Below are 14,278 nucleotides of genomic sequence, written 5' to 3' on the forward strand. Positions count from 1 at the left end.
GTGAGCTCATATCATAAATACATGTATCATAATAAATATCTAATAATATCATAACAGCAGCAGATATTCAGTATATCAGTACAGACTTCAGTCCTTCATGGGTTCAGTGCTGTTAACTGTTTTTTCTGTTATTTTCTGGATTTGTTAATAAGGATGAACACATCTGTATGTGTGTTTAAACATGCCCCACTGCAGCACATTAGTAAGACACAACAAACAAAAATCCTTTTCCCGTAAAGGCAAATCAAACAGGACAAATAGAATAACATGGGGTAACACTGCTGCGTGCGGAGGGTCAGGGATAATGACTCATTCTCAGCAGTTTTATGTCTCAGTTTAAAAATGAGAAAACATATCCATCCACAGCAGCAGTGTGACTGTCACTGCAGTTATTTCAGTGGGCTGAAGTTTGATCTGTGGTCTTTACTAAAGTGCAACAAATAGCTGTTTAACATGTTTCATTTTGAATTCAGACAGAAACATTGTTATATTTGTCTTTTAAGCAAATATAGCAGTCTGTGACATCACTGATGAATCCATCAGTTGTGTTTGAGCCTGTTATCACTACACAAACGTTTTTTTAGTCTTTCCTGAAAAATAACGTCACAAGCATGGTAGTCAGACATCCCACGCTGGGTAAAGGTCAGTGTTGGTGGCTACACTTACTCTAAATCCCAGTGATTTTAGAGAATATCAGTGGTTACACACTACAGTGGGATAGCCCAGCACTGACGGTAGGAAAATGCACATTATTAAGTAAAAGAGGCACATTAGGATTGGGATTTTGTAAATGTGTAAGTGATTGACTTTGTGGAGATCAGAGTACATGAGTGCGTTTCAAACACGTGGTTGTTACAGTGTATGTGGGTGGGGACGATCAGCCTATATTTAGCAGAAGTTGACACTGAGAATTTTCACAACCAGTCATGGACCGTCTCTGGATCCTGAGCTGCACTCTGTGTGTCCTCCTGAGCTGGATGCATGTGGATCAAGCAGTGGCTGAACCGTGAGTTTGTCTTCAGCGTGTTTTTGTCTGTGTGAGTTGTTCACTGCAGTAACTGCTGTATGTGCGATGCTGTATGCAGCCAGTACCTGGTGGCCATTCCTGCAGTTATTGAAGCTGGAGCTGAGGCCAAATTCTGTGCAACTCTCCGACAGCCCAGTGGGACTCTGGTCATGACTGTCACTTTGAAGTCCCGAGAGAAGAACACGACCTTATTCACACATACCTCAAATGAGCCCTTTCAAACCTGTGTTCAGTTTAAGGTCCACAACCAGCACTTTCACACACAAAGTGTGTTTGTTAGTTTTTATTGTAAGCATTATTGGCTTTAATGACTATTTACAATATCCCACTGTTTCAGGCTCCTTTGGTACAAAAGGAGGTGCAAATTTTTCAGGTGGAGGTACGAGGAGACACATTTTACTCCAAACAAGTCAGAAAAGTGATGATCCAAGCGTATGATCCCTTCACATTCATCCAAACAGACAAACCCATCTACCTCCCTGGACAAAAAGGTAACAATGTGTTGTTATGTTATTCATAACATGTAGTTCATCCCCTATCAAATCATCATGAGCCAGCTGCTCCACCATCTCCAATTTGCATAAAAAGTTTTATGGTCCAAAATTTGGACACACATACAGTGATTGATGTGAAATGTTTGCTTTATATAGCAAATGTTTTTCAAGATATTTAATATAACATTTAATACAGTCCATCGACCGAGATGTTTGTTCGCACTTTGAAACCCGACTCCATCTTTGAACATAATTACCGTATTTTCCAGACTATAAGGCGCACTTAAAATCCTTTATTTTTCTCAAAAATCGACATTGTGCCTTATGTATGAATTCTGGTTGTGTTTACTGACCACGAACAGATTTTACGTGGTACACAGCGCTCAAAAATCTGTCAAAATTTTTTTTTAGTACGCCTTTGGTAAGGTACGAAGCCGCACTGCTTGATGGATTCTCGGAGCATTATGGCTACAAGAGTCAGAAGCCTCACGGACTCAGCGTAATCTGGGTCCTAAACGCCGTCTGCTTCAGGTCCTAAAGTCAAACGAACACTGCGGCATCACTGAGAGTTAAAAACTGTCTAAATTCTTTCCTCTTTAATAAAATGATCAGTGTTGCTGCTTTACCAGGTGTAACAATATCCAGGCATCCATGAAAACAGAATTTATTAAATTTAACAGAGTTAGAAGTTAGCAGGAAGTTAGCTCGCTGGTTTTTGCTAGCTACCTAAACATGATATAGCATGTTCTGACTGAGAGATTTCTGGATAAAAATAAAATGTACAGCTCTGCTATCACTTCCAACATAAATGAAGACAGAAAACTAAACAGCAGTGATGTGTGTAGGGTTACTGAAGTTGGGCTAGCTGGTATATAATGATGTGCTATGTGATCGCTAGCGACACAACTATGTTAGCATAACATAAACACAGTGAAGCTGGAGGATGAACGCTAACTTTTTTCCGCTCAATAAAAGTTTCCGATGGTTTTTGACAAATGCAATCACATGGAAAAATGCTTTAAATGGACCAAACTTCAGTCAGGAGAACAACTGAGATAATCCATCCACAATACCAGGTTAGTCATTATTATAAGATAAGATAACGTTTATTAGTCCCACACGTCGGAAATTGGTTTTGTTACAGCAGAAAGTGGACAGTGCAAAGTTACATAGCAAAAATTATAAGGCGTTTAATGCGCCCTAGAATTGTGCACATCGTCAGTGTGCCTTATAGTCCGAAAAATATGGTATTTTTAAAAAAAACAAAATGAAAAAAAATCCCACAAGTTTCATATTTGAGCTCACACTAATGATGAACTTCACATTGCAAAAGACAGCTACTGACAGCGAATGGTATGCAGTTATTTCACAGTAATGAGAAATAAAACATGCAGAATACTCAGAGTGCACAACTTCCCCCAAAGGGCAAAGGCCATATTATATTTTCCATTTTGAGACCTGTTGCTGTGATGGAGAATTAGACAGTAATTCAGCTTAACTTTGTAAACGGGGACAGATAGCACAAAATGAATCATGTCTGAGTAATACCTCTTAGTTTATTTCAGAGTCAAATTCTTTTTATGTGACAGTTTAACGGTTTTAATTTTTAAAACTTCATAATAAAATAAATATGTTTAAACATGGCTTTGGAATTCAAAGTAAAAAAAAATGTGAGGGAAGAATATGGAGGGCTTTGGGTGCCAAAATGTATTAAGCACATAATTAGATAATAAATTAAATGTGTCATTAATTAAAATATAAATTAGCAATATCAGTTCAATTTCAATAAATTAGATATATATGATTAATACATGTCAGTCCATTATCTGAGATCTGTCTTGGCTTTCTGTGTAGGGTGACCAATCAGATCTGTTTTTGATAAGTTGCAGTGACTTTGTTTTAAAGTATAAAGAGAGAAACAGAGGTAACCTCTCCATTTTTCTCAAAGTGAATTTCAGAGTCGTTACGATGGATAATAAAATGCGACCTGCCAATCAGCTGGTGAGTTTTTGAACAATATTATTAATAATGCTGTTTGGAATTTTGGGAACAGTTTCTTAACTCCACCTGTCTTTCTCCCCTTTTCTTTCAGTATGATGTCATTGAACTTCAGGTAAGAGGGCGTGTCTAGAAAAGGCTTTTACTTCTCTTGTAAATGCATCAACACAACACTGAACATATGCAGTCAGACAGACTTGAAGGTTTCCTGCTCACTGCTTGCATACACACTGCTTCTGCAGTATTACTCCAAGTTACTGACAGTGCAAGGTTTAAAAATTGGACAAATTGGGTTGCATGTATGTAATACACAGCGTGCAGGGGCCTATTCTGTCACTTGATGCCCAACATGTAAAAATAAAATGACAGGGATTAAATCAAAATAATAATTTTGATTTAATTAATCCACAAACACAGCCAGAGCTTCCCTGTCATTACAGCTTAGGTTTCTTAATGTCACTTAATTTTTAAACATTTATAAACAGTGCTTCACATCTAGAAGGGGACAAAGCTGGCTACAAATGAGGACAGGACATTTTTAAGTCCCTCTAAATTTATATTGTCCAGTTTTAGCTCTAATGTTGTTGAAAAAGAAAATATAGAATCTAGTTGGTACTGTATTTACACCTGTGTAGTAGCTGTCACTGTCATTTGATTTAACAGGATCCAAATAGTAACAGGATTGGACAGTGGCTAAATGAAACATCCAATAGCAGAATACTGCAGCTTTCTTACTCCTTGGACACTGAGGCCCGTGAGGGACCGTACCAGATCATTGTGTCAATGGGTGAGACGAAAATATCTCACAACTTCAAAGTGGAGAAGTATGGTAAGTCAGTCTTATTTATTTTTAAATTCTTTGTTGTAATGGAGTGAAAATGCTGACATTCATATTTTCCCCCAGTTTTACCCAAATTTGATGTGACAGTAAATATATCTGAAGAAGTGAGTATTGGGCAGGAAGACATTGAAGCTGAAGTGTGTGCAAAGTAAGGAAAAGTTCTTTCTGGACAAATTATGTGTTGTTGAAAATCTGGAGTTTGGAGAGCAAATGACTCATAATGTTTAATTATTTTTCTTTGAACAGGTACACGTATGGACAGCCTGTACCAGGACGTGTTACAGTTAATGTGTGCAGACCTATTGATAGGTACTTTTCCCGTGGTGTATCGGTGCACAGTGAGGATGATTTGGCGCTATTGCAGATTGCGCCCTGCCACACAGAGACAAAGCAGGTACAGTTATGGCTTTATTTCTCTCTAACCTTTTTTCCCTGATACTTTGGGTACATTCAGGCCCCTGCATTAGCATTACAGCATACAGGTTGCCTGCTCTACCCAGCTAAACTGGCGCCGTATGTTCTCTTCACTTTTTTTCCCTACATTTTATCATCCCGTACTTGTTTCATCCACGAATTGGAATTTTTAGTGATGTCTCATCCTTCTTGGATGGTTATTGTTGTGCCTAAAAGGCTGCATAGGTTGTGTTGGTGTTTCTAATATCTGCTAGATGATTAGCATTACTGGTAAGGCTAAGGCAAGTGGTGTGTCGCATTATGTCTGTCACACAAAAGAACTTCAAAATACTCTGATCAGACAGTGACACCTAAACAAGCTGAATGAATATACACACATCCAAAGATTCAGCTCCTGTTTTAAGTTTGAACAATTTAGACTGATTTACTGAGTTACTGCTCAGTGTTGGGAAGGTTAAAATGTATTCCACTACAGATTACAGAATACATGCCTCAAAATGTATTTTGTAATGTATTCCGTTACGTTACTCAATGAGAGCAACGTATTCTGAATACTTTGGATTACTTAATAACCTATCATTCTTTTTACTACTACACGAATGAACTTTTTCTGTGTGTTTTATTACTATTACTGAAGGCTACTCGCCATACCAATACCAACTAGATTTTTAAATCTTAATATAAAACGAGTAACAGTAGCTGGACATTAGGTAAGGCTGCACTTTTTGCAGCGAGCTCATATAGAAAACTATCCCGCGCTTTTATAAAACAGGTCCGACAGTAGTGGACCTCTGGCTAATACGTCGGGTTAGTGTCAGGTTCTTAGCTGAAAACTAGCTTTACTTTGTTGTCTGGGTCAACTTTGCTTGCGAGAGACAGAGAGAAGCGTTGAAAGGCTGCTCCAACAGAACTTATTGTTTTGGAGGAAAACACGAACACAGAGTACAGTCGAGTCTCAATACAGTGGCTTGCTAAAGTATTCGGCCCCCTTGGACTTTTCTACATTTTGTTGCATTACAGCCACAAACATGAATCAACTTTATTGGAATTCCACGTGAAAGACCAATACAAAGTGGTGTACATGTGAGAAGTGGAACGAAAATCATACATGATTCCAAACATTTGTTACAAATAAATAACTGCAAAGTGGGGTGTGCGTAATTATTCTGCCCCCTTTGGTCTGAGTGCAGTCAGTTGCCCATAGACATTGCCTGATGAGTGCTAATGACTAAATAGAGTGCACCTGTGTGTAATCTAATGTCAGTACAAATACAGCTGCTCTGTGACGGCCTCAGAGGTTGTCTAAGAGAATATTGGGAGCAACAACATCATGAAGTCCAAAGAACACACCAGACAGGTCAGGGATAAAGTTATTGAGAAATTTAAAGCAGGCTTAGGCTACAAAAAGATTTCCCAAGCCTTGAACATCCCACGGAGCACTGTTCAAGCGATCAGTCAGAAATGGAAGGAGTATGGCACAACTGTAAACCTTTTTTTTTTTTTGTCCCATTTGGTTCTTTAGCCGTCAGAATTGTTGTCTGAAGACCAACAAGGATACCAAATGGATTTATTTTGCCAAATGGATCATCATGGCATTGCCGTATTGGTCCATTTGATCAACCTTTATTGTTATTATTTATTTTATTTGCAGTTGTTACAGATGGGACAGACATGACTGGGGGATAGGATAGGGAGAAAGAAAGAGAGGAAGGAAAAGAAAAACAGAAGGGAAAAGAGAAAGTGAGAAAGGGCACTTACAAAGACAAAGAAAAAAGAATCTCCTGGATCACCTGTTGAGAGAAAAAGAAGAGAAAACAAGCAAAAAAAAAAACCAAAGCAACATACTAAACACAACACCATCACGTTAATCTAGCTGTAAACCTACCAAGACAAGGCCGTCCACCTAAACTCACAGGCCGAACAAGGAGAGCGCTGATCAGAAATGCAGCCAAGAGGCCCATGGTGACTCTGGACGAGCTGCAGAGATCTACAGCTCAGGTGGGGAAATCTGTCCATAGGACAACTATTAGTTGTGCACTGCACAAAGTTGGCCTTTATGGAGGAGTGGCAGGAAGAAAGCCATTGTTAACAGAAAACCATAAGATGTCCCGTTTGCAGTTTGCCACAAGCCATGTGGGGGACACAGCAAACATGTGGAAGAAGGTGCTCTGGTCAGATGAGACCAAAATGGAACTTTTTGGCCAAAATGCAAAACGCTATGAATGGCGGAAAACTAACACTGCACAACACTCTGAACACACCATCCCCACTGTCAAATATGGTGGTGGCAGCATCATGCTCTGGGGGTGCTTCTCTTCACCAGGGACAGGGAAGCTGGTCAGAGTTGATGGGAAGATGGATGGAGCCAAATACAGGGAAATCTTGGAAGAAAACCTCTTGGAGTCTGCAAAAGACTTGAGACTGGGGCGGAGGTTCACCTTCCAGCAGGACAACGACCCTAAACATAAAGCCAGGGCAACAATGGAATGGTTTAAAACAAAACATATCCATGTGTTAGAATGGCCCAGTCAAAGTCCAGATCTAAATCCAATCGAGAATCTGTGGCAAGATCTGAAAACTGCTGTTCACAAACGCTGTCCATCTAATCTGACTGAGCTGGAGCTGTTTTGCAAAGAAGAATGGGCAAGGATTTCAGTCTGTAGATGTCCAAAGCTGGTAGAGACATACCCTAAAAGACTGGCAGCTGGAATTGCAGCAAAAGGTGGTTCTACAAAGTATTGACTCAGGGGCTGAATAATTACGCACACCCCACTTTTCAGTTATTAATTGTAAAAACTGTTTGGAATCATGTATGATTTTTGTTCCACTTCTCACGTGTACACCACTTTGTATTGGTCTTTCACGTGGAATTCCAATAAAATTGATTCATGTTTGTGGCTGTAATGTGACAAAATGTGGAAAAGTTCAAGGGGGCCGAATACTTTTGCGAGCCACTGTAGCTTACTTACAGCTGGGCTCGTCAGGCACTCTTTTTGGCTGCAGTGGTTATTATTATATTTACATGCTTCCATCTCCCGTTTCTGGTCGGTAACAACTCGTACTTTTCGGCTCTCCTTTTTCTCCCTCTCTCACTCTCACAGACACACAAATGGGTATGGCAGTCCATTCTCCCCACTGACTACACTGGCCATGAGGCTACATTCCTCAGGGCTATGCCTGTAACACTCTGCCTATTGCCTTCACATTAAATAGTTTTTTGAATATTAATTTTAAAAAATATTTCTTCACTCAAAGCCGTAAGAAGGGGTGACATGGCCTAACATATGAAGCAGGAAAAGGCCGCCATGTAATCCATTTATTTCAACAAAGTTACTGTATTCTGAATACCAACTTTTTAAGCTTTAACTTGACAGAATGACATGACATGTATTCCGTTACTCCCCAACACTGTTACTGGTACAGTACAGTGTTGTTTTGTCTGTTTGCGTTATGAACATAGTATTTTAGTAGTTTCCAGGCCACATTATGGCATCATAATACAGTGCAAAGATATTGAGCCACCCCTAGTTTGTTTATATGTTGCAGGTACTGAAACACGCAAACACAAATGGAAATGCAGCTTGAACTCTCTCAGGCAAGCTTTGATGAGTTGGTGTTTGTTTTAGATTCAAAGAAGGAAATGGGAGTAAAAGATGTGTTTTTGCAACAGGCTGCTCGACAATAGGATAAAGTTCAAACTGGTTCTTTGCTAAGTTGTCTGTTATGTATAGAAACAATAATCCCTTGAGGCAGGTGTCCTTGTTGTGCTTTGATGGTTCATAGGTCAACATCAAGTGCCTGATCCAAATAAAGGAATGAAAAAACGTTCTCTAAGAATGATCAGGTACGGGGACTGAACTGGAAATGACTGTAAAAGCTGCCAAAGTCTCAACACAAACTGCTCAAGCCCTTTTTAAAAAATACCAAGAAAGTTTGGTTAGTTGGAAGCCAACAAACAAACACACAAAAAGGTGGTTGGGTGAAGAGTTTTTCACAGTACTCTATAACATATATATGGTAGTACTGAGATTTTAAGGATGTAAATGAGATGCTGTTGTGAAATTTAAACGACACAGTGGTTTTGTAAGGTGATACCATCATACTGCTTTACAGGCCCAGTTCCAAAGGATGTTTGGGATGTTGTGGAGTACAGAGCAGTTTTTGTCGTTTTAAATGAGCTTTTGCCCAGAAAAGAATGCAGCGTTTCCAGTTCGCATTCACATTTGACTTCTTCTTTGCGCGATGGAGCTTTAACCTGCGTTTGTGGGTGGCACGGTGAACTTTGTGCACAGATATTGATTTGTGGAAGTGTTCCTGAGGCCATGCAGTGATCTGAGTGGCAGAATGACGACAGTTTTTCATGCATTGCTGCCCGAGGGCCTGGAGACTGCAGCCATCTGATAGTGGATTTCAGCCTTATCCTTTGCATGTTTTGATGACATTATGCACTGCAGATGATGAGATATTCCCCGTCTTGATAATTTTTCATTAATGAAATTATTATGTTATTGTTCTATAATTTGTAGACACAGTCTTTTGCAGATTTGTAAACCTCCACCCATCTGTATTTCTGAGAAACTCTGCCTCTATGATGATCTTTTTATACACGTTTATCTAAATGATCTGTTGCCAGGTAACATAATCAGTTGCAAAATGTTCCCTCAGCTGTGTTAGTTTAATACAACTGACCCCTCCAGACTTTTGTCCCCCCACTATACATTTTTGAAGCATATTGCTTTCATCAAATTCAAAATAAGCTCATATTTTTCATGATTCTTTAAAATCTCATAGCCTGAACTTTTAATATATTTTATAGATTCGACTGTGAATGAGATTTGATTATAATTTTGGTTTATTCTAGTAAGATTGTATCGCACACAGTAGTCATTTTCTTTCTTTATTGTTCTTTACAGGCAGACAAGACTGGCTGTGCAACGTTTTCCTTCAACATGTCAATTTTTACTAAAATGGACCAAAAGGTGCTTCAACATGTTCTGGATATCAGAGCCAAAGTGGAAGAAAAGGGAACAGGCAAGGTTTTTTATTCCTTTAAAATGACATATTAATATATATTTAACCAAAAAGGCATTCACAGTATTATAACATGAAAGTTTTTACATTCAGGTATTTCACTCCCTCAAGAGAAGAGAATCAGGATTTCTTATGTCCTTGGAAAAGTGTCTTTCATTAACATGCCCAAGGTTTGGGAACGGGGATCTAATGTGGAAGGAAAAGTGAGCCTAACATGTTGTTTTCTGCTTAGTTTATGGTACAAAGCACATTTAAATTGTTTGTATTGTCCATTGATAGAGCATTGTGTGTTTCAACAGGTCAGAGTAGTGTACCACAATAATACACCAGTTTGTGACGCACCGGTCTACCTGTTCACGGGACAAATGTGGCGAGCACGCTCACTACAAAATCTGACAACTGACAGCAACGGTGTGGCCTCATTTTCTTTCAGCACTGATAACTTTGACCAGGATATCCAACTCCATGTGAGCTGACACACTGAAACAATGTGTAATTTAATGCAGCCATCACAGCAGCCTGAAGCCACAACTGGTTTCTGATAGGCTGCAAATGTCCAAATACCTCCCACAGTAATAAGCTGCAATCCTGAAACAGTTTATGACTCATCTTCCTCCACCTTTGCCTTGCATATAAAAACGGTCTCATTGTCCAATGTTATTTTTAGATCAGTTTTTAAATTTTTGTTTCTTATCCCCAACTAGGCAAGCCTGACACCAACACTGGGCTACCCAAGATATAGAACTGCATACTATGACAGGGGATTTCACACATTATCCATGTCCCAGCCGTCTTCTCCTGATATTAAAACAATCAGCTCTCTAGAGGTACAGACGAACGATAAAGCAGTGCCCTGTGATGCAGAAGAAGACATATCAGTAAACTACACTATAGTGGGAGAGTCTCCAGGGTCTGTGGATGTCATTTATCTGGTGAGTTATCTCTGGGTTTACTACAAAGTTGAACATGACCAGACTTTTTGTGTGTTTGCTAAAAACCTACTGTTGTAAAACCCATCATGACTGAAGAAGACACTCTCAGTCCATCGTGAGAATATAGGAGCCTCAGCATAAATACTGATCCAGCCCAAACTATATGCTTTAGCAAAAAGGACATTTGAAGACTAATCTTAAAAGTAGAAATAGTGTTTGTCTCCTGAATCCAAACTGGAAGCTGGTTCCACAGACTTCCTGTGTGGTCCCTTTGCTTTGTCCCTTATCATTTTCTGTCTACGTAGTAATTAGCCTCAGTGTTTAGTCCTTTGTTCATGATATCCTTAGTTTTCTCTCTGCTAAGTATTTAAATTCTTAGGCCGTCTTAGTTTTAGTCATCTGGGTTCTGCTCTCAGTTAAAGTTGTTTGTATTCTAGCCCTCATTATAGTTATTATGCTTTGGAAATATATCAACTTTTAAACACTTTTACCTGAAAACAGGGGGAAAGAATCACGAGAGTGATTGTGACTTGCATCTGTCATGCACTCGTTTATTGCAGTGAGGAGAACAAGCCCCCAGTGGAGAATAGAGACACTACTAATCGATCCCAGAAAAGGCTTACTAGCCGATCAGTGATGTATAGATTGCAGTTCTCTTAAGTAACATGAAAGCCATTAATATAACACGAAAAATAATAACCTCTTAACCATTTTCTTACCATATTTACATTATTTTTGTCCTTATATCAACTGATATGAATTAGTATTAACTAAACAGTTTTATATGCAGTAATCCTTCAACCTGTCACACATTGCACAAACATCACATAGGGACTACAGGTCAGAAGAGGTAGAACAATGGAAATACACAATACAAGAGGAGAGACGAGGAGAAAAAAAGACCCACCCAGACTGAGCCGTTAAAGGGAGATCGGTTTGAGAACAGAAAAAACACCTCAGCACATGAATGTTCAAATCTCACAACATAAAAGACATCAGAGGCATTATTAAGAAGAAAATCTTGATCCTAATGTTCTTTCTAACTTCAGGCCAATTTCTAAACTCTCTTTTATGTCCAAAATTTTGGAAAAAGTTGTTTTCCTGTATATATCGTACTTACTACTGTTTGTTTTAATGTACCTTTTACATTTTACATTTATATTTATTATTGTATTTTTGCACCAAGGGAGTGGCACTCCAATTTTGATGTACCCTGTACAATGACAATAAAGGCTATTCTATTCTATTCTATTCTATTCTATTCTATTCTTGTTTTTAAATGATTTCTGTCTTCCAGGTGTTGTCCAGAGGAGCTGTCACCATGCAAGGACAAAAACAGGTTGAAGTGCAAGATAGATCGGGTAAAATTCCCATATTTCCACAAATGCCACAGCCAAGCATTGACGTTGGTCTGTTTTGTTGATCTGTGGATGTATGTTTGGACCTGTGTTTCAGTGAATGAGGGCCAGGTGTCCTTTAAAGTCAGAGTGTCTCCTGAGATGGCTCCAGAGTTCCAGGTTGTGGCTTATGCCGTCCTGCCAAGTGAGGATGTAATTGCCCACAGTGCTGACTTCTCTACTGACAAATGCTTCAGCAACAAGGTGAGTGTAATTCTAGGGGTGTGCTGTGTGCTTGGTGTCATTTGTCTGCAGCCATGCTCTGGTGTTCAAATCGTTCCACAGCTGTTTCTACTCTACCTGAGGACTCAAATTGCTCCTTTATACCACCTCATTTGCACGCTCACACCCATTTATATAAGCACCTATCTAACACTGACACAGTGTTCATACAGTGTCCAATGTAGTGTGCAGCCATCCCATAGGACTCATGGTTTGTCACTCACCACAGTGAAGCAGCACATTTAGCCAGCAGTGAGTGGGGAGTTATCACAGTCACTAAACTTGTGCAAGTGTTTTGTGTGTGTCAGGTGTCAGTGGAGTTTTCACCGTCTTCAGCCGTCCCAGGTGAAGAGACCAACATGGAGGTGACGGCCCTGCCACGTTCTCTGTGTGGTGTGAGCGCCATCGACAAGAGCGTTCTCATCAAGGAGCCTGGGAAGACTCTGGATGCAGATAAGGTAACTGCTGATATTAACACCAGTGAGATGGACACATCCCTTATTTCCAGAGCCCGTAGTGTCGTGAGTTACCAACAGCTCACGCCTTCGCTCTGGTACTGATAAGTACTCTTTGGGCAGTCGTACATTCAACTGTTTTAAACAGTCAAATGCTGAGTTTGTCTTGAAGCATACTGGTATAGAAATAATACAAGGTTACATATGCATGTGTCTGTGATGACAGTCTTGTAAGTGTATCACCTGCCAGTCAGTGTCTACTTTATTGAAAAGACTTTAACTTTACATCAAAACTCCTCAAATACATTAGTGTTTGTTGATGTTGAACATGCAGCAAAACCTGGAAAAAGTGAGACTTAAAGGAGGTAAAGGAGCTACAGAGACAGCTTCAAATGGAGAAGACTTACTGTAGCCATATAAAGTCACAAAGAACGAACAGTTTATAAAGAAATTGTACAACTTTCTTAACATCCCTCAACTACAACACCTCATATCTGTGGAGGCTTGCTGCTAACTTGATCATTTTTATTTATTTATTTTTAAGAACCCTTCTTAGGTAAACTAGCAGTTCAGTTGAAACTAATCGGTTCTAGTATTTACACCAGTACTTCATTTAAGAGTTTAACAAATATGTGGACCAAATGTGACATTGATCATGATAGATCAGTCAAAACTTCAAAGGACTAAAAATGTTTGGAGGTTTTGCTGAACTGCACTTTTCTTTTCAGATATTTGACTTGTTCCCACTCAAGAAATCGTCAGGTATCCCATATGAGGTTGAAGATGCTACAGAATGCCTTAATGTGAGACCAAAAAGATATGTTTTGCCATACCCCAGTCAAGGGCAAAATGATGCTTATGCAGTTTTCCAGGTAAAATACATGTATACCTGTGAGTCCGTCAAACATAATGTAAATGCAATAGATTTTGTTGTTGCACCAGTTTTTGCTGATCTTTGTGTGCTGCTGAAATATCTAGAAAGTCGGACTGAAGATGGCAACAAACTTGTTTATTCGATTGCCTTCATGCGTCAAGTTCAAAGGAAAAGTCTACCATGATGGCTCAACCGAAAATTATCACGTCTACGACTACGGTGAATCATTTACTTGTTTGCATTTTGTTTTTGATACAAATTTTCTTTGTATTTACCAAAAAGAAAACCGGTAATTATTTTCCTTTTTTTTCTTTAGATGTGGTTTCGAATCTTATTGGTACTTCTGGTCCTGGTCTGGGATCAGTTCCTGAAGCTGCCCCAATAGAGACAGTTCGCTCTTTCTTCCCTGAGACTTGGATCTGGGATCTGGTGGAAGTTGGGTAAGTATCTCTTGTGAAGAGATCAGATGCATATTACATTTTAAAAAAGTTTATACGATCACATTTAGAAACCCATGTGAACTTTCTGCTGTGTCTTTGCACACATGAAAAACAAAAATAGAATAATTGTCAGTTTTTTCTTAAGCATGTTTT

General features: G+C 39.2%; 1 protein-coding gene across 1 annotated transcript in view; it reads left to right on the plus strand.

The window, feature by feature from the left end:
• The first annotated feature begins 926 nt into the window (after window positions 1–926).
• LOC134622187 (alpha-2-macroglobulin-like) overlaps window positions 927–14,278 on the plus strand; it is a 32,710-nt gene continuing 19,358 nt past the window's right edge. Inside the window, exons 1-18 of the mRNA XM_063467990.1 lie at window positions 927–1,006; window positions 1,086–1,266; window positions 1,365–1,518; window positions 3,470–3,522; window positions 3,614–3,634; window positions 4,183–4,348; window positions 4,424–4,508; window positions 4,607–4,754; window positions 9,688–9,805; window positions 9,899–10,008; window positions 10,105–10,272; window positions 10,510–10,737; window positions 12,035–12,098; window positions 12,193–12,338; window positions 12,665–12,814; window positions 13,540–13,683; window positions 13,790–13,904; window positions 14,002–14,125. Coding sequence (XP_063324060.1) covers window positions 927–1,006; window positions 1,086–1,266; window positions 1,365–1,518; window positions 3,470–3,522; window positions 3,614–3,634; window positions 4,183–4,348; window positions 4,424–4,508; window positions 4,607–4,754; window positions 9,688–9,805; window positions 9,899–10,008; window positions 10,105–10,272; window positions 10,510–10,737; window positions 12,035–12,098; window positions 12,193–12,338; window positions 12,665–12,814; window positions 13,540–13,683; window positions 13,790–13,904; window positions 14,002–14,125 — 2,255 coding nt within the window. The remainder of the gene's footprint in view (window positions 1,007–1,085; window positions 1,267–1,364; window positions 1,519–3,469; window positions 3,523–3,613; window positions 3,635–4,182; window positions 4,349–4,423; window positions 4,509–4,606; window positions 4,755–9,687; window positions 9,806–9,898; window positions 10,009–10,104; window positions 10,273–10,509; window positions 10,738–12,034; window positions 12,099–12,192; window positions 12,339–12,664; window positions 12,815–13,539; window positions 13,684–13,789; window positions 13,905–14,001; window positions 14,126–14,278) is intronic.

This window comes from Pelmatolapia mariae, linkage group LG3_W (assembly GCF_036321145.2).
Source record: "Pelmatolapia mariae isolate MD_Pm_ZW linkage group LG3_W, Pm_UMD_F_2, whole genome shotgun sequence".
Taxonomy (NCBI): domain Eukaryota; kingdom Metazoa; phylum Chordata; class Actinopteri; order Cichliformes; family Cichlidae; genus Pelmatolapia; species Pelmatolapia mariae.